This window comes from Cryptomeria japonica, chromosome 9, assembly GCF_030272615.1.
Source record: "Cryptomeria japonica chromosome 9, Sugi_1.0, whole genome shotgun sequence".
Classification (NCBI taxonomy): Eukaryota; Viridiplantae; Streptophyta; class Pinopsida; order Cupressales; family Cupressaceae; genus Cryptomeria; species Cryptomeria japonica.
The window spans coordinates 207,835,883-207,856,525 of NC_081413.1; the positions used below are offsets into that span (position 1 = coordinate 207,835,883).

The 20,643-nt window shown below is 38.0% G+C and overlaps 1 protein-coding gene across 3 annotated transcripts in view; it reads right to left on the reverse strand.

The window, feature by feature from the left end:
• Nucleotides 1-20,643, reverse strand: part of LOC131044523 (DNA repair protein XRCC2 homolog) — a 120,150-nt gene that overhangs the window by 76,189 nt on the left and 23,318 nt on the right. For all 3 annotated transcript variants that reach the window (XR_009105686.2, XM_057977868.2, XM_057977867.2), the window contains exons 3-4: nt 12,262-12,440; nt 11,981-12,051 (exon numbers count right to left, since the gene is read on the reverse strand). Coding sequence is in view for 2 of the 3 variants with exons in the window: in XM_057977868.2 (XP_057833851.1) it covers nt 11,981-12,051; nt 12,262-12,440 (250 nt within the window). In the remaining variant the exon portion in view is untranslated. The remainder of the gene's footprint in view (nt 1-11,980; nt 12,052-12,261; nt 12,441-20,643) is intronic.

The following is a 20,643-nucleotide window of genomic DNA, read 5'->3' on the forward strand; positions in this document are numbered from 1 at the left end:
TTGCCTTATTACAAGGCTTCTCAACAGAAACTTGGCATCTAAAAGGTATTAGGTGCTTTAACAACATTCATTGTAACAATCATCTTATGTCTTGGAATTAGTTGAGCAATGAATTCAATTTGCCTCCAACACATTTAAGGACATACTCTGTTCTTCGAGAGGCTTGCAGGAACATTCCTTTCTGTTGTGACCATTTCACACATCACCCCATTAGAATGAGGACCCCCTCTTTTGTTTTTTGGTTTTGCCTTCTCTTTGCTTGTTTTTCTCTCTACTTTTAGGATTTTGAGTGGGTGAGTGGTTGTCTGTCTAGGCTTGGGCTAATCCTTAGGGGTTCTTTTGGGTGCCGTTCAAGCCAAGTCCAGTCAAAATTTGGAAAATCGTTGGTCTTCCTAAAGATTCAGGATTGTCAGAATGAGGTATACCCTTCAGGAGAGTCAAATTGGTTAGGTCAGGGATAGGACAGGACTCAGGTTAGGTCTTGATTGAAAGAAGGTTTTTGGGGTAAAGTCCAGCTTGTTTCCAGGTTTGAGTCAATTGAGTCATTGAAGGAAGTGAGTCTAGTGGGCTAAGTTAAATAGGGAATGAAATGGATCAAGAGCCTGAAAAATGTCAAATTCGCTCCTGACCCTTTCTGAGGGTCCAGGGCGAAATTCTTTGTAGACGGGATTTCCTTCATAATTTTGACTAAGTTTTAGTGTTTGGAGATGAATTTGTGTGTTCTCGCTTGGAGAGGTTTTTGATCGATTTTTGGAGAGCAAGATGATGCCTGAAATAGGGTATTCACTCCTGACCCTTGCTGAGGGTCCAGGGCGAACTTCATTCTAAACACAATTTCTTGTTTTGAGTGAACTTGCTAACTGGTTCCTGGCCTTGAAAATGACTTGACTTTGCCTTGTGAAGTGGTTTGAAACTTAAAATTTGAACAGTTTAGCCTGAATTGAAGATTTCGCTCCTAACCCTCTCAGGAGGTCCAGAGCTAAAATTTTGTTTAAGTTTATTTGTCACTAATTTTGGCTAACTTGTTTTATGCAGGGTCTCCCAGAAGGAAGATTGAACGTCACTTGATGCAATTGAGGGTTTGAAAGCATGAAAATTGATGAATTTTGGGCAACAAAGGCAAATTCGCTCCTAACCCTTGCTGAGGGCCTAGGGCGAAATTTTGAATTTTCCTTATTTTGCAGTGAAAAAGATCAAGTTTTGAACATGAGTGAAATAAAGACATCTCCCGTTACCCACCTGAGAAAGTTTCAACTTGAAAAGATAAAGGACTTTGTTGAAAACCTAAATTTCGCTCCTGACCCTTGCTGAGGGTCCAGGGCGAAATTCCTTCAATCACCTGTTTTCCTGGCAAAATCAAGTCCAGCTTGGGTATGGATGAGAGAGGAATAGTGTTTTCTTCCTTGGAGAGGAGAAATCAACTTGAAGTAATGATGGAACAAGCATGAATTGAGAAATTCGCTCATGACCTTTGCTGAGGGTCCAGGGCGAAAATCTCTATTGGAGTCATCTCTGGCCTTGTTTGGTCAAATTGAGATGTCAAAGGCGTGATGAATGGTGAAGTGAACATAATAGAGCCTCCTAACTTGTTTGAAGATCAAAAGATGAAGGAATTTTGCCCAGGAAAGGCAAATTCGCTCCTGACCCTCTCAGGAGGCCCAGAGCGAAATTCTCAAAACACCTCTTTCTTGCAAGGACAAAAATGATTTTTTGGGTTGGAATGGATAAGAAAAGGTATGTTTTATCCTTTGAAGATGATTTGGATGGCCAACAAAGAGGCAATCAAACTAAATAAGGAAATTCGCTCCTGAACTTTGCTGAAGGTCCAGGGCAAAAAATCCAAAATCTGACCTTTTTTTTCCTCCAAAGTTGAGCAAAGCTAGGCCTAGGAGTAAGCTTGAAATGATGTTTGAATTGCTTTGAAGTGAAAAGGGATTGTTAAGAATGAAAGTTTTAAGGCTAAGGAGGAAAATCGCTTCTGACCCTCTCAGGAGGTCCAGGGCGAAATTTCCAAATCCTCCTATTTTCCTTGCAAATTGAGACAAGATCTTGTTATTCATGATTTGGCTGGGGAGAAGGCATGATGTTCTTTGCCTTAGAAGAGATTTCAAGTTGAAAGCATGAAGAAATATGCCTAAAACTCAAAATTCGCTCCTGACCCTCTCAGGAGGCCCAGGGCGAAAATCTTAAAATCTCCCATTCTGCCTTGCAAAACAAAATCAAACTTGGATTGGGAGCAAGAAGAAAGATATTTCCTGGCATTGTGAGGTGGATTGAAGTTGGAATGATCAAGAATTTGCTCAAAAAACTCAAAATCGCTCCTGACCCTTGCTGAAGGCCCAAGGCAAAAATTGCAAAATCAACCTATTTCCTTTGAGGTTTGCTAAGACAAAGATGCACTGGGGTAAAAGTGGCCTTTAAAAACATGATGAATAAAGATTTGCTTCCAAAACTTGATGATTCTAAGCCAGGGAAGAAAAATTGCTCCTGACCTTTGCTGAGGGTCCAGGGCGAAAATTTGAAAATCTCTTATTCTACCTTGCAGAAACAAGGCAAATTTGGATGGGATGGATAAGGAAGGACATTACCTAGTGATGAATGAAAGTTTCAACGAAAAATGATGATGGATTGAGTCTAATGCAAAATTCGCTCCTGACCCTTGCTAAGGGTCCAGGGCGAAAAACTTTGAAGGAGGCTTTTCTTGCTTGGTTTGATTGAAATGAAGTATCAAAGGCATATTGAAAAGAGAAATGAACATGGTCTTGCGTGGTGAAGAAGTTTTTAGATGAAGAAATAAGGATTTTTTAGTCAAAATTGCAAAATTCGCTCCTGACCCTTGCTAAGGGTCCAGGGTGAAAATCTCCAAACACCTATTTTGCCTTGCAATAACAAACCAAGCATGCATGGAATGAATGAAGAGGATCGTTGCTTAACCTTGTGAAATAGATTGGGGCTAAATGATGGAGGAGTAAGAGAAAATTTGAAAAATCGCTCCTGACCCTTGCTGAGGGTCCAGGGCGAAAAAACCCTAAATGCACTTTTCTTCCAAAATTCAAGTGAAATCAAACCCAAACTCCAGTAAAAGATGCCATTTAAGATGCCTAGGTGAAGTTTTGGACGTGTAACAATGAGGTATTCAAGGCCTAATTTAAAAATCGCTCCTGACCCTTGCTAAGGGTCCAAGGCGAAGTTATTGACATTCTTCATTGATACCTTAGTCAAGCATTGATATTCCTCAAATCCCCCAAAATTGCTAACTTCAAGGCCTTTGGAAAGATTAAATCAAATTCGCATTAAATTAGATGCATTTTAATTTAATAAATTAATTTTTGACCTTGAAATAATCAAAAGGGGCATCTTAGAGACGTCTAAAATTAATTTTTAAATTAAAATTTATCAAAAGCGCTCAAGACATTATTTTGCCTTTATTTGGCAAGTCGGCCCACAATTTTAAAGGTTTTATTTTATTTTTTTTACCTCTTTATTAGCAAGTCGGCCTTGGGGAAACAAGAGGTGAGAGCTCTATATAAAGGGGATGCTTTGTTCAAGTTTTAATCATTCATTCATCCCTTCTTAAATGCGAAGTTGAAGTGCGAATTTGAGGAGCGAAATATAGCATGTTTGAGGCGAGTTTCTACTAAGTGTGGATACTAAGGAGGGTGGAATTTATTCTTTTGAAGCTAGAGGAGGCGCAATCCATCCAAGGGAGGACTATAATCTAGGCCTTGTCCATCAAAGTCTAGCTTTCTTTCATCATTGTCAAGTTTTTTTTGAGAAACTCAAGAGGAGATATGGCGAAATTATCTTAATATCCTTATTCAAGACTTAATTTTTTAGGCATTTTTTCTAGAAAAGTCTAAGTGTTGATTAATTAATTAGGAAATGAATAATTCTAGATTTATCATGAAATTTCCTAATTAATATCTTAAATCCTCCTTTTGAGTCTTATTTTCTACCCTTTAATGCTCAAGGATTAATTTTGAAATGTTGTGTAGGTGTCAAGATGGCGACTCCAAAGGCCGGAGTATCTACTAGTCGCCTGGCTCTCATCAAAGAAGATCAGAAGAATGACGAATTGGAGACCAGGATCGTGTCCAAATGGAGTAATGTTGGAGACACCAACTTAGGCAACTTCAACGTGAAGAAGTTTCGAGAGGTCCCATACATTGGCAAGCCATCACTTGTTGCGAAGAAGATAATTGAAAGTGGCATCATCAAGGCGGCAGGTTTCCCTCCCGCAGTCAAGTGTCATGAGCTGATGATCGAGTGTGCCCGCCACTATGACTCACAATCAAGGACGATCGTATCTAAGGACGGGAACATCTTAGCTTACCTTTCAGAGGAAGCCATAAGCGAAGCTCTTCATCTTCCAGACCATAAAGATATGATTTACAAAAACTTAGAAGGAGCCAGGTCAATCTATGAAGATGATCCCGATGCATGTCTGAATCTCATCAATAAGAATTGGTTGCTCAAGAGTCGGCCTCGCCTGAACAAGATTCCCAATACACCACATAGGATTGATTTCCAGGAGGAATACAGAGATTTGATAACTTTGCTCAATCGAGTTACAGGGGCCCCTCAAGCCTTCTTCTTCGAAAAGTGGATGTTCTTCTTCATTCAAGTGATAGTCCAAGGAAAAGGAATGCTTCATTGGGCCAGAATCATTAACAATTGTTTGGACATGCAGTTAAGAAGGCTAAGACCCACCAAATCATTCCATATGAGCTCATATGTTATATATTCTTTAATCAGAAGTTTCGAGTATGCAGGGCTACCTCACAGAGGAGTGATCGGAAGAGGACCCGGAGAAATAAGGGTTTGTGATTCTTATGTTCATCTGCATCATCCGCTTAGAAGTGACTACAAGTTAGTCAATGACACATTCACGATGAACATTACCAGGATATTGCAAGGTGGGATTCACAATCGTCTGTCTCTGGATGCACAAGACCTTGTGAAGAAGTATGGCGCCTGGTTCATCCAATTTCAAAAGTTCACATACATCAGAATTCAGGGGTGTCCTTCACCTCCCTACATGTTGCCAAGATATCCAACAGACAGGATAGTGCTACTCGAGGTGACTAGACAGTTGGCAGCTTATACGAAGGCATCCAGACACAAGCATGGAAATGGAATTCCCATGCCCATCATATTGGGGAATTCAGTTGAGGTGTGTCCTAACGCTCAAGCCTCGAAGGATGTAGAGAAGGAATTATCTTTATACTCATTCTCATTCTTTGCCTCGCCGAAGAATTTTGATCCTCATGGTTATATGGAGACAGTCGGCAGGAAGTACAAGCATGAGTTTCAGGTAGAAGACTTTTGGATGAATCTCTCAAGTGATTTAGAGGTTAAGAGAAAGATGCATTCCCAGCTACCCTATTCCCGGCTACCCTTAGATCTCATCAGGAAATGCAAAGTTTATAGAGTAGCTGATCAGGCCCAAGATAATGGTAGATACCTCCAGTCATCTTATGAGAAAGAGGATAAGGAAGTGAAAATAGATTGCAATGAGCTCGAGGTTTTAGACCTGAGAGCTTTGATGGCTCCTGTTTTATCATGCACTCGCAGATGGGTGGATGTACAGCATCAGAAGTTGAAAGAGCAGAATGTATCAATGACATTCACTTTGGAGGCAAGACCAGAAGAAGGCGAAGCAAGCATGAGTGAGAATACTTCTCATTCCAAAGGCTCAAAGAGGAAAGAAAGACCTGAGAAAAGGGAATCCACCAGGAAGAAGAAGAAGGCAAACCCCGATCACCCACCAAGCACATCTTCTCGACATGAAAAGAAGGCAGATCAAGAGAAGATGGTATATGAAATTGATGAGTCTATGGAATCCATGGTACAAAATGACAAGCAAGAAAAGGGACAGACACCTCAGCAGTCGTCGAGTCAATCTCCCCAAGTTGATGCTAATGAGCTACATGAAGAGAAGAATGATGATGAAGCGACATCTCCTTTCTGAGAGGATGGACCACTGCTTAAAGAAATACAAGTAAAGGAAACAAGATACGCCATTCCGGATTGGTTAAAAGAGAGACTGACAAGGGTAGTTGTGGTTGAAGAGGAAGAAGATGTATTTGATTTAGAAAGCCTTATAGGGAGTTCTCAAGAGGTGATAGAAAAGAGGAAGGCCACAAAAATGTCCAAGGTAATTCGAGATGAGACAAGATCCAGGAAATTGCAAGTAGCTACGCCAGTAGTGGACAAATATGAAGGTGAAATTCTTGCAGATGAGTATGACTTAGAAACATTTGAGCTTGGTCCACTTACCACCGAACAAGCGATGGAAGAGGCAACCGATTCATTTGAAGCACTTAAAGACAAACTTAAAGAAGAAATGGAAAAGAATAAGAAGCTTGTGAGAGAGAGAGAGGTGCTTGGAGAGGCTATTTTAGTCATCTCAATCAGCCCTTGAGACGTCAGGATCCAGTAGTATCTCCTTTACAAGCACTCCCTCTTGAATCGATTGGCGAGGCAAAAAGGGTCAAGAGCTTGGTTCAGCTTATGAGCTCTTGGATTGATAAATCCCACACGGTAGCCGTTGAATTTGCAACAAGAATGATGATGACAGTTCATCGAGCTATCCAGGTCCTTGAGGTTATCAATAATCTAATGATAACTGTAGCCGCTTTCATTCACACTAGAGATGTTATCATTCCTGTCCTACAAGTAATAAGGCAAACACCAAGACGGATCCTAGCACAAGAAAAGATAATGGATGGAGGAACCCAGAACCTCCTATAGTGGTCAGCTCTGCTCCAAATGAAAGAGGTCCTTTTTGAAGACATCAATACCAAATGCAGTCAAGTTGAAGGTATCATCCATCCAATTCAAGATAGGGTGTTTGAAGTGTTGTGTACCATTCTTGGCAGGCGGATCGAGATTGAGACAGATGTGGACATCCAAGAGTTGGAGGAGAGAATCAAGGTCATCTTTTACAAAGAGGGGAACATCATCACAGATGAGCAACGAGATCAGATGTTCACTACCATGTTCCTAATTGAGAAGATCAAAGAACTTGAACCTGGATGGGAGACAGCTCTTCTCACTGCTTTTGATCAAGTCCTTCACTTGGAAGAACAAATGAAGAATCTTCCTGAGATTCCCATTGCTGAGATTGAGGGAATTGTGTCCAGATTCGTTGGATATGCTAAAAGGAAGCTTAGGAAAGGGAACAAAATTCTAGATGAAAAGTTGTTATAGGATGATGTGGCAGCTTAATTCCTATTGGTCTATGTTTCCTCGATATTTGTGCCAATTAAATATTGGCTATGCATTTAATAATGTTTATCTAAATGGGAACCTTTTTTGTAACAAAACCTAATTAGGGTTTAGGTGTCAAAATCTCAGCCGTTGATCTTCTTTCGATCTGGGCCATTCATTGTATTTGGGGATGCTATATATACCCTCACTCATTTTCATTTTGAGTTAGTTTTTAGAAAAGTTAGAAAAGAGAGAGAGAGCTTAGAGAGAAGAAAGTTATTGTGTAGCAAGATTGAGTAGTGAAGAAAGAATTTTGAACAATTGTTGTCCATTTGGCTTTGAGATCAATAAAATATTGAAGTTATGGTGTTTTATTGCAATACTTGTGGCTATCTTCATGGTTGTTTATTTTCTTGAATCACTCTCAGTCGAAGTAGTATTTAAGTTTAAGTTGGAAGGACTAAGTGTTGTGCTTGATCTTTGGTGAGATTCACATTCCAAACCACTAACTTCTTACTGATTGTAAGGATGCCTTGTGTGGTCAACTAGAAATATTGAGATTGCTTAAAACATCAATCATTTTTTAGAAGTATTGATATGTATCTCTATGATAGTATCTATATCCTTGATGATTTAAAAATTACTGAATTACCTTAGAAGATCGCATCAATTCCAGTAGAGTTGTAATTTCTTGGCAATACTGAAATTGGTAGAATCTTACCAAGTCTAGCCTACATTGAGTCATTCTTAGGATTAGATTAGTATTCATCCCTTGAAACCTTTGTCTTTTGATTTTTTTGGAAAACTTGTTAGTATTAGGAAAATCCTGTTCCGGTAGTCAAACGAGAGTATAATGAACAAGCTTTCTTTGGAAGTACGTAAGGCCCCTTGAAGAAACAGCATACATAACGACCACTGGTGCTTATCCACACATAGAGATCCTACAACGAAGAACCTTGAAGCCATCCTGATTGATCCTTTTTCCGCGATATCTTCAGCATTCAGAGGCTTTATTCAAGAGAGGATAAGGTACCATTTGGGTATTTTATTCTGTGTTTGGCTGTGTACAAAATACACGTCAACACTTTCCCAATCTGCAAAGCTAGTGAAAATGGTTTTCTTGATAGAGTTACCTAGACCAAAGGAACTAATTTACCAAACTTGAAGCCGAAACACATCTATAGATCTCTAATCTCAACTCAAGACCTCACCAAGGACATAAATGATTGCTAGAATCTTAATTGTTCTGGAAAGCGCTGATCAAAAAAATTTAAGATCTTATGGAACAATGTGTTAGGACCCAAAGTGGCTTGCTTTAAATGGTTATTTACAATTCAAAAACTCCCACTTGCTATATCTTCCTCTATGGTTACTTTTTGCTTTGTTTGCAAACAACCTGATAGCATTAAACATATCATCTTTGATTGCTTCTTTGCAAAATAAATTTAAAATATGTTCTTTTATGATCTGGTTGGTGGGAAGATAATGGTAAAATAATTTGGCAAGAGATTCTCTTTGCCTCTGTGAATGGCTAAAGTCACTCTTATAACTTGTTTTGGAATACTTTGACTGCTTATATTTTATGGGCTATCTAGAAGGAAAGAAATGAGGAAATGTTTCAGGGTACTAGGAGCATGTTTACTGGGTCTTTAAGAAGACATATTTTATACTATTTCTGTGCAGTAACACTCACTATGGAAATATCTAAGAACAAGTTTCACTTAAAGATGGAAAGATGGAGATCAACAAAGAAGAGGTAAAATATGGGAAACATTGGCCTTACAATAAGGCTGATAATGTCCCATACATGCAGAGTTATCTAGCTTTCCAAAAGAAATACAACAAGCTACACTCTATTAATCAGGGACAAGACTTCACTGTAGAAACAGTCAGATCCAATGAAGAGTTGTCAGTTGTCCATCCGCCTTGGAACGAAAATGATTCCTACAGTGAGAGCATGAACTTTTGACAGAGCACTGGAAGGCTGTCTAATACTTCATTATGGCAGCAGTCTGTTTTTGCAGATGACAATTAGATCTATAGCTAGAGCTGTAGATGAATTCTATCTCATGGATAAGCAATATAATGTATAGTTTTATTGATTATTTCCTTATACTCAAAAGAAAACAGCATATTATTTTGGTCAATTTTGTATTCAACATACAAATGGTCTATACCCTCTGATGTTGGTCTTGATTAGACCCTGTGAGGTCTCTTAGTAGCTTAGTAAGAAAGAACAGTGAGTTGTCCCAAACAATTTCAGTTGGTCATGTGCTTCCATTTTTTATTTGCGATCCTTAATACAAAAAAAACAAAAGAATGAGTCTATAGCAATTGTATTTGAGTAAAAAAGAAGTTATAAAACTATTTAGCTCATATGGTTTGAAGAGGATGAACAAAGCCTAATAACCATTGCTGTAATGTATGTATACAAGAGAAGAAACAAGAAGAAATAACAATGGACCCAAATGCAAGGAAAAGAATCCAATATCATGCTTCTCCTATACCTCCATTTGATCAAATAAGAGGATGAGCAACCTCAACACCCCTTGTTCCACACTTGCATGTGGTTGTAATCTTGATGAATGATGGAATGGTGTAAGGAATGTAGTTGCTCTCAAACCAACAATGTAACCTTAGTATTCAATGTCTTCTTATTGAAGATGGCCTCCAAGAGGTCTTATTTATAGATTTTTAGGGTTTTGGATTAAGAGTGGATATTGAATCTCAAGATCAATGTCTAGGGATACATTAGGGTTTTGGTGCAAGAAAATGCCTCCAAGTGACACCTTGTGATTGATGCACTTGGAGTGAACAAGGATTGATAGGATTTGGATGACTAATATTTTCTTATTTTGATCAAATGGCTATGATGAACCTCTTCAAACATGTGTGAAAAGATTTATGGGAAAGAGAGCTATGACAAGTATCCTCTCACATGTGAGAGGATTGCATAGAGAAGAGAGGGATTATGATAAGTGTTCTCTAACATGTGTGAAAGGTCACATGGGAAAGAGAGATGAGACAAGTGTTGTTTCACATGTGTGAGAGATCACATGGGGAAGTGTGGATAGTGTAGATTTTCTACAATAAAATAGAGGGTTGAGATTTCATAGGATGATTTTATGGGTAAGTGGGCTAGTAATTAATTAAATTAACCATGTCTTGACTTTGTGCCAATAACTAATTAAGTTTATTAATTAAGATTTTAGAAATGTGAACAGAATAAGGAATTATTTGAATAAAAATAAATAAAAATGGTTAATTTTTTTATGATATGCATAGCGAACTTAAATAAATAAATTTTTTATTCATTTATTTAAGGTGGAAGCTTAGGAGAAGCATTTATTTAACTTAATGAAAAGTCCTAATTTATATAACTAATATTAGAAGAAATAGTAGACTGATTAATTAAATAATTAAAATTATTTAGTTAATGTTGGAAGAATAATTAAGCTGACTAATTAAAAAACAATTATTTAATTGAATTGGAAATGATGACGAGAATTTTACAGAATTAAGTGAGGGATAACTTTAGATGTCTATAAGGTGTTTTGTCTCCAGAACATGCACCTCGGTTAAAACATAACTCCCATAAAGTCAAACGAGGTGATTTTCTTCAGTTGATATTTTGAATAATGGGTCCTTGCAGCAATCTTTAAGATTACATAAAACACACAAAAAAAATGTAGGGTACCTATTACAAGGGCCTTCAAAAATATGCAAAATAGCCCACACGAAGGGATCAATAAATTAGTAAAAATGTTAAAAAGAACAACATCCACCAATCGTCCAACCTGACAATAGGTCTTATGAGATTAAAAACAAGTATCCACTTGATCCTAAGTCCAGCAGTGGAATTTATTATATCCAATCTTCCAACCTCATAACAAAGATTTATAAGGCAACTAAGGACACATTTAATCCTAGGTCCAGCAGTGGAGTTTATCTTATCCACCACTCTTCTTGTCATCCATACATTAGTGAAACATGGAGAATAATTCAAAAACATAACAAGCACATTGTGGAAGTATCCACTATAACCGCATTGAAAATTCCCCACTGGTTGACCACTCATTCGTAACAAAGCATGAATTTACATAGAATAAGTAAAAAAAGATAGCCATACATAAAATCAAAATAAGCTATTGAAATTGGGAATCATCAGACCAATCTAGACAAGGCTGGAAAATTTACTTAGATGGCTTTGGGGGACCCATTATCTGCAAGCTTAGAAGCTACAATCTTTGTAAAGCTAAATATATTTGTTTTATTGTGTAATGTCAACAAGGATACTAGTATGCATTTAAGTACTTGTTCGTTTGCATTTTTCTCACTTGGTTTCCAAATATAGTATTTGCTATGATTTCCTAGACCTTGTTGTATGCAAAGTTATCTAAGGATCTCCTATTTGCAAGCTTTATAATCAACCATCCTGACTGACCCAAAATGTCAATCTAAATTTTTTATCTGTGCAATTGTTTTTCAAAAAATTAATTTCATAACCAATATGGATCATGGAAGTATGACATGTCTACCTCGATACACTATAAGGCACGGGATTATAAAAGAGAACCATTGATGACTTTAGCTGCCAGTCTAAACACTAATTAATGCCCCAACATTGTGCAGAAAGGCATGTTAATCTGTCATATGAATCATAATTTTCCTTAAATGCACCCCAATGCTTGAGGTCTATTTATATTATATCATACAAGCTTTAAAATGATATTTAAAATTTAAATTATCATTTCCAGTAGCTATTTACCTGTCAATCACTAGAAGATGCACTCCATTACTGTGTTTTTCAATTGCTTTTTGTAGTTGGGGACGTATTGTCTGTAAAACACAAATATCAGGCAAAGTAATATTCCAGCACACTTTATAGAAAAGTGCGCCAAAACAGTAAAATATTTAAATAAGTTAGGAATGGTTACAATATTTTATATAATCATTTGCCAAGCTTCAAAAGAGCATTAAGTATGATTTACAAAATTATTACTTTGGAAACAGAGAATACAATTCTCTGTCATCACTATCAAGTTTTACCTTTAGAGCAGCTAAAAACTCAAAACTGTTGTAACATCGGATGTACAAGAGCCGCTCCATGCAAGACACAAACAACTCATCCTCCTGATATATGGGTGTCAGCAAAGAAGCTTGACTGCCTTGCTTATCATTTGATCTAATTTCTTTTCTTGTATACATGTTATTGTGTGTTCCTGGTCCTGCATGTTTCACATGTCAAACTATACTCTCAAACTCCAATCATATGTCAACATCCTCAAAATACCTTTAAATAGTTATATCTATTATTTCACAGCACTCATGTGATTTGAAATTAAGCCAAAAATAATGTGTGAATACAAATAGGCAAAAAGACAAGTACCTAGCTTGTATCATAAATGATCAAACGATTTGAATATTTCTTGCCTTCATAATTATTCCATGCCTAAATCAGAGAATCCAATACCAAATAAGAAAAACTTTTGCTATCATATTTACTTAACAATTCCTCCAATTTACATGATTATCAAAATAAGTAGCAAAAAAGAACAACAGTGTGGAAGAAGCAGAACGCTATAGCAGCAACAAGGAAACGAGACAATTGTTTGGCAATTTTATCTTCCCAAGGCAAGGTAGAAAGGCAAATGTAAATCCAATCAGTGCATTGCTAGACTCTTATTATATTTTTTTCTTGTATATTCAGTAAGACTTATGTATTTTAATCATAATAAATTGTCTATTGGCATCTTCTACTAGCAAGAAAGAACATAGATGCCAGGATTAGACATTTCTCATCAAAGATGATACATGTAGCTTGTAAATAAATAATAAGATGAGTTCTTTTGTAATTAAGAAGTTAGTTCCCAACACTCTGTTGTCAGTTAGTAGTTCCTGACAATTGGCATTCTCAACCACCGTCGGCTTTGCTATATATTTCTTATTGTACTCATAGTCGAGGACTGCATGTATTGACTCTTGTAACTATTGCATATCTGAGGAATGAATGAATAGAATGACAAATCTTTCTAAAGCACTGTTGTGAGTGATCATTATATTCAGTTATTCCATTTACTCTTTGTTAATCATTCAAGTAGAATTATCAATTAAACATTTGGCATCGTTGCCGCTTCAAATCCTAAATGGTGTAACTCATAGATGAAAATCATGGCAATGTAATGGGACAGCCCATAGAGGAACATAAACAAGCCAACGAGGAATGTGAAGACCAACTTACACAAGACCTAGCGAAGTTGTGGGACATCTCATTAAAGGACCATGTTCAAAGGGAAGCTCTCAAGAGAAAAGTCCATCAAGACTCCATCTGGGACAATCTAACTATCAACGAAGAGGTTGATAGTCTGCTACACAAACTGCCAAGGCTTATTGCACGCCATTTTATCATCCTACAAAACCTTCTAGCTGAGAGGGATCAGGAACAGCAAAAGCAATAAATATTGCAATGGTATGAAGAGAGCAACCAACAAGAGGATGAACGTAACACCAGTAGGAGACGTACCCCTAAGAATTAATGTCCATGCAGCCTAACAAATGTAGGACATGTATTCCAAGCGATCATGAAGGGACAAAAGGATCAGTATGAAGATCCCTTCGGTTAAGAGAACAAGGAGAACAACAAAGAGGACTAAGGAGAATTGCCAAAGAAACTAAAGGATTTCTGACAAAAAATCCAAGCCCACCAAGATGCAAAAGCCAAAGCGTCAGACAAAATCGTAGTCAAGAGGAAAGGAAGATTTTCACCGAAAAACATACAAAGGGAGAGTGGGTGGAGATAGCCAGACACCTACCACTACCTGACAAAGCATGCAAATACCTTGCTAACCAAGTGGGCAATCCATCCATAGAGTCAACATCGAACAAAGAGAGGAAGAAGGAAACCCTAGAAATGAATTAACTGAAACATTCAAGAAAACCATATACCACATCCAAGAACTATACATTTCAAAGGAACCAAGAATTGGAGGAACTGAGCCAAAGACCCCCAAATGTAGGGAGTGTAGAAACGATTCTAAAGATCACAAGAATGCAAGGATACTAAAAGAGGATGTGTAGAGGACTCGTATGTGGCCAAGAGTGTAAGAAAGGCACCATAATGTAGAGGTCAAAACAATCCGGTCAGGTCCAACGCACAAGGAACACATCAGGCGAGGAAAATGGTGAGTCCCCCAACAAGTCCAAGCATTAAAAGACAAAAACTCTCGAAGCTTAAGAGGAATGATTCTGAGGATCCTGTCCAACATTGTAAAACATGTGAGACCATATGGATAGCAAGCCCAAGAGGACAAAGATTATTGGTTGAGAGCATTCCCAGCAACACTACAAGGTATAGCCATAGATTGGTTCACGTAACTTGATACACAACCATAGCCTCATGGGCCACACTAAAGAAAGCATTTGAGGCAAAATACAAAACCAAACAAGGAAAGCAAGAGAACTTACAAGCTTATAATAGTAGGCTCAAAGAATTGTTGATGAAGTTGGAGAAAAAACCTATAGATAGACTGAAGAAAAGATGGTTCATTGAAGGTTCGATCCCCTTCCTACGTAAGAAAATGAAGGTCGTGCCTACATCCTCATATGTTGACACCTACAATTCAGCAATCGACATTGAGAATGAAGATAAGACATTCTCTTGAGGGAAGCGGAAGATGGATGATGACGATAGCACAAAATATATTAGTGACGAAGAATCAAAGACAATTCAAGCCCTACAACAAGATATGATGAGAATAGCGAAGGAGATCAAAGACAAAAAAAAAAAAAATCAAGTAGAGTAAAGAATTATGGTACACCAAGTGCAAGGTTGAAGGTCACACTAAAATAAACTATTTGAAAAAGTTGTTCTATGACGTATGCCAAGTGATGGGACATTCCATTAAGGAATGCCCATACAATCTAGAGACAAGAAGCACACAAATACTCTTCACTTAGGGAGAACAATTAACCCCGTCGACCAAACCTCCAATTCCACGAAACAATAATACTAATGCATCTCCTAGCAGATACCATAATGTAATGTCACCTTCCTAGGTGACAGGCAGTTGAGCAAGGATTGGCCTATCATTTGGTTCACGTAGGCCAATGGAGTGAAGAGGGAAGCCATTCAGGAATCATGGAGCCTTGCAAGGGGCTTTGTGAGCTGGTTCAGACATTCAAACGACAGTTCCTAGTTTTTAGGAGTGATCTCTATTTTTTAGGGAATGACTGAAAGTTGGTTTCGGGGTGTCTAGGAACCATTCTAGATCGTTTGAGACTATCTCCTAAATTTTAGGGATGGTCCTATATTTTAAGGAGGACTACTAGTTGACTGGTTGACCACCCAGAGGGTCGTGGAGCAGAGTTGGTTTTCTTTTAAGAATTCCCAAATGTTTGGAAACAGTTTCCTACTTTCTAGGAGGATTCCTACTTTTTAGGGGGATCACTACCAGTTAACCTGCAACACTCAAAGTTCATCCATGGATAGCTGGCTTCAATCAAAATTCGATTCGGAATCCACATGAGCAGCTTTTGAATTATTTGGGAAATATTTAATATTCCCTAAGTTAGATTAAATAAATAATAATAAAGTGAAATAATATAATCACTTTATATTAATAAAGTGGCCCCTTGACACATTTTCCTAAAAGTTATAACTTAAAGGTTATAACTTAATAATATTGCCATTTTTAATGAGGAATTAGACCTTCAATGGGTCAAACCACTTAGGGAAAGTTATTTTTTAATAAAAAGAAACATTTTAAAATGTTTTATGATGCCAAAAGTACAACCCTAACACCAAATTCGAATTAGGGTTTGAGGAATGTTTAACAGAAGCATTTGGCAATCATTTTGCCATTCTTGATTGCTTTTTTAATCAACTCTTGTGGAAGGAAGTCTGCAAATTCAGATCTGCAGGTATTCACAAGGAATTGGGATAGAAAACTCCCATTTCTTCACTGATTGGACGTAGCCCCAGTCAGATTTGGTCATTTTCCAGCATTGTGGTGCTTATAGAAGATTAATTTCAGGTCATTTGAGGACCAGATTGAGGAATATTCATCTTTAACAGCAAGGAGGGTTTGTGGAGATCATTTTTTTGTCATTTGGAGGTCATAATCTGCAGCCGCAACATTCTTATTGCAGGGGTACGGCAGGCCGTACCCCTAGGAGAGATCCTTTGCACCAAAGAAAATTAATTACAGGGTTACAACAGTTGGTTTTGTCACAAATTTCATTGTCAGCTATAAATAATTGCAGATCACAAAGATTTTCAGGTGGAATTAATGCCTAAGAGGGTTAATTGAGCAATTTATTGGGGAAAGTGTCAGAATTTGGAACCCTTGCCTGGAGACTTCGTGGGTTATGCAGCATATTTGCATAAATTGTTTTTGGTAATTCTTTTTAGGTCAAATAAAACTCATTGGTGTTGTTAGTTCATCTTGGAAGACCTCTATCATCATTTCTTGCATTCCAGTCAAATAAAGAAGCTCAACCAGGCAAGCTCTGGACACCTGGTATGCTATTTGAGCCTTGTGTGGAATAAATTAGTTATTATTTGTCTTTCTTGTTTGCTGCAATAGAAAAATCAGAAGCCTGAATTCAATTTTCAGTATTAGACTAGTTGTATCTTGCATATTTCTTTCATTGTACAAAATTCAAAAGTCAATAACACCCAAGCAAACCTCAAAACTCTTCAAAACACAAAACATCTACATGTTGGTCAAAGAATTTTATTTAAACAATTCTGTCAGATTGTGCCAATCAGCAGTTGGCATCTTTCAATGGTATCGGAGCCAAAATCCTGCCAGCCTGTGGGATGTTGAGATTGTTTACAAAATGGAGATGTCAGAGATGATTATAGAAATGGAAGAATGGGAAAATGAAATTGCTGCCACTAAAATTGCTAAGTGGTATCAGAGCATCGAACCTACCAGCCTATTGGGAAAAATTAGTTCAGCTACAGGTCAATACCATGGCTAGAATTAAAGATGGGAGATTAATACCTATTTTCCTTCCTGCGTCACCAACGAAAGAAAAGATACATTCAAGAAAATCAATTTAAATAAACCAAATAGCTTGAGAAAAAACAGTGGTATAACGGATATCAAAAGAGGAAGAATCTTCTAACATTTCAAGAATATCAAAATTCGTCAAGGTTGACTATTCCTGTGAATGAGGAGGTTTGTTGTGACGTATTCACACATCGCCCCACTGCAAATGGGGACCCCCACTTTTTCGCTTTCTAGGTTAGTTGTCTTAGCTTAGTTGTTGGTTGTTGTCAAGTCCTTGTTATTAACCTTTTGTTTGTAGTTGCTCAAGAGCTGATCAAGTCTCTTTCTTAAGGATGAAGTGCAGTTCAAGACTACCTTTGCCCATCCAAGGCATAATCACTTCCACTTCTTCCAACACTGTTAGTCCGTGCCCAAACCCGATCACACCCACTTCCATTCCTCACCATTGCCATCACCATTTCACCATTCCATTTCCTTCCATTTCCACCTTCTCTCTCTCCATCCCATAAGCCCTTCCATCTTCTCTACTTTCCACTTCCTTCCACTTCCACCGCTCTATGCCTTCACCACACCCCTCACATCTCCCCTTCCATTTCCACCTCCCCTTTCATTTCCATCTTCCCTCATTCATTCTCATCTCCTTTAGCTTCCATTTCCTTCCATTTCCTCTACCTCCCTACCTTCACCTATGCCTTCACCTACCTACCCCTCTTCCCATGCTAGCATACCCATCCCCTCAACTTCCCTACATTTCCACCTACCTCTACCTTCACCCACATTTTCTAGACCTCCCTTTATTTCCTTACTCACTACCTCTCCCTTATCCTACCCATCAACTATCTTATTCCCCTACCACCCTACCCCTTACCCTATTTACTACCTCTTATGACCCCCATACCACTTTACTCCCCATATATGCTAACTCCTTTACTACCCCTTATACCTCCCAACTTCCCTTCCCTTCACCGTAGCACTCTTTCCACACATCCATACCTCTTATGTCTCCCTTTCCTCCGACATCCCATTCCTCCTCTTTTCCCACGTAGTAGCTCCCCTTACCAGCTCCCTCACATTCCTTCCACCTCACATTTCTCTCATACCTGCTAGGCCCCACAAAATCTTAAATGGACATTTAAAAGTTTGTTTTAAGGCATAACATTTCCTTTTGGCTTCCTTTACCACCGTAGCCTTACTTGGGTCCCACTAATTACATAATGAATGTAGATCAAAGTTTCTAAGGAATTCCAAGGATCGACAGCACTTCCTTTGACTGTCCTAATCAGCATTGCAAGATGGCAATATTCAATGACTTCCTTTGCTCCCAATTTTTAACAATCCCCTTTTAAGAGCATTTCGATTGCTCTAGAATTCAAGCGATCTCATTTTGGTTGATTTCCATTGCCCTCAAAAAAAGAGCGATGTCCCCTTGAGTGATTTCCTTTGCTCTCAAAAAGAGATGTTCTTGAGGTTACTTCCTTTGCCTCTAAATTTTAGCGATGCATTTTCAAGGAGACTTCCTTTGCTCTACATTTTGAGAGATGACTCTTGATGAGATTTCTTTTGCTCTCTAATTTGAGCGATGCTCACTTGAATCACTTTCATTGCCTAGAAATCAAAGTGGAGTTACTTCCAAAGGCATTTATGGAAGATGTTATGATAAGCTTTCATGCATAGAAGTCAAGATACTTAAGGTATTAAGGATGAAATCAGAATAGAGGGCAAACTTGTGGAGCATTTCCTTTGCAAGTGAGTTTAAGACAGCATTTCCTTTGCTCTAGCATTTGACCGATGCTTTTAGAAAGCATTTCCATTACTTACAAATTTTATTGACCCCCTTTTTCAAGAGCACTTCCTTTGCTCATAATTTTCAACGATGGGTATCTAAGACTTGCTTTGCCCATGATTTTTAGCGATCTGTTTTGAGATCACTTCCTTTGCTCTTGATTTTTAGTGATCTGCCTAGGGAGGACTTCCTTTGCTCACCATTTTGAGCGATGTGCATTTGACTCATTTCCATGGCTCCAAAATTTTAGCGATGCTTTTGAGAAGACTTCCATTGCCCTCAAAATTGAGCGATTTCGCCTATCTAAGAGATCAAGTGAATATATTTGGCGCTAAAATGCAAGATTTAAAATTCAAAATGGAGATGTTTTAAATAATTGTCAAAGTCAGCCTTCTTGAGAGGGTAAATTTAATTTTATTTGAACATGATCAATTAGGCCTTCATCCTAAAGGACATGTCTTTTGCCCTAAGACGCCTATATAAAGCAACTCCAAGGATTCATTTGAGCATCAATTCAAAGCATTTTCTCCTACAGCGAATCTAATCAGCAGACATCGAATTCAATTAGCATCATTCAGCGAATTTCATCAGCAAGGGGACAATTTCATCCAACATTAACAGCGAATCTCTCCTCTAATAAGTGAATTCAAGCACAGGGATTGCAGACTCGGTAATTAAGAGGAGCGAACTTCATCATAAAGATAGCAAATTCAGTCAACAAAAGGAGCGATCTCCCCTAGATACACCTATCAGACCTGCAACACGTGAAAAATCAGAGATTATATTAAGGTGTGTAAAAGCTATATGTCATGAGTATTTGATACCATACTTGTTTTGTTTTGCAGATATGAAAGGAGGATGATGCTAATTGCAAAGCAGCACCTTGAAGGAATAGGAGAAAGGAGACTGCAAGATCTACACCATCATGCAACTTCAAGGAAAAAACTTCATCAGCAAGCATAGGGGTATCAAGGAAGGCGATTACACAGGAAGGAACTCAAGGTATTCAAGAACTCTCACCACATCATAATGACATGAGGAAGGCAAAACCCCAAAGTATAAGGGAGAGATTATACAATCATCTCAAGGCAGGATAAGCAAACAAGGATGGATGAATGACACTTCCCATCATCACACCAAGCATCGAGCAAGCTTGTAATGTTGAGTATCAAAAATTCCAAGTCTACAAGCGAATTGAGATAGCATCCCAGTCATCACTCCACCAATCAAGAAGTTCTACATCATAATGTCCCGATTCAATGCACCGGGCTTATCCACAAAGGCACAAACTCTAATTTACCTACCCCCACTATCTATTGGACAAATGCTCAAGAAATGGCATGTGTCTGAGCATTGTAATTATTTCATTGGCCAAAATAGAGTTTGTTGTAACAAACCCTAATTAGGGTTTCATTGTAAGATCTTGGCCATTGATCTCATATCGATCTAGGGCTTTGAATTGTAATGAGCTATCTATAAAAGGTTCAAGCTTCTCATTTGTAAAGGTTAATAGCTAATAGTTGATAGTTGGTAGCTCAAGAATAGTTTAGCTGCAGATAACAGCTAGAGTAGAATAGGAGGAGAAGGCAGAAATTATTGCCAAAATTGTAAATAAACTTCCTTTTCATTGAA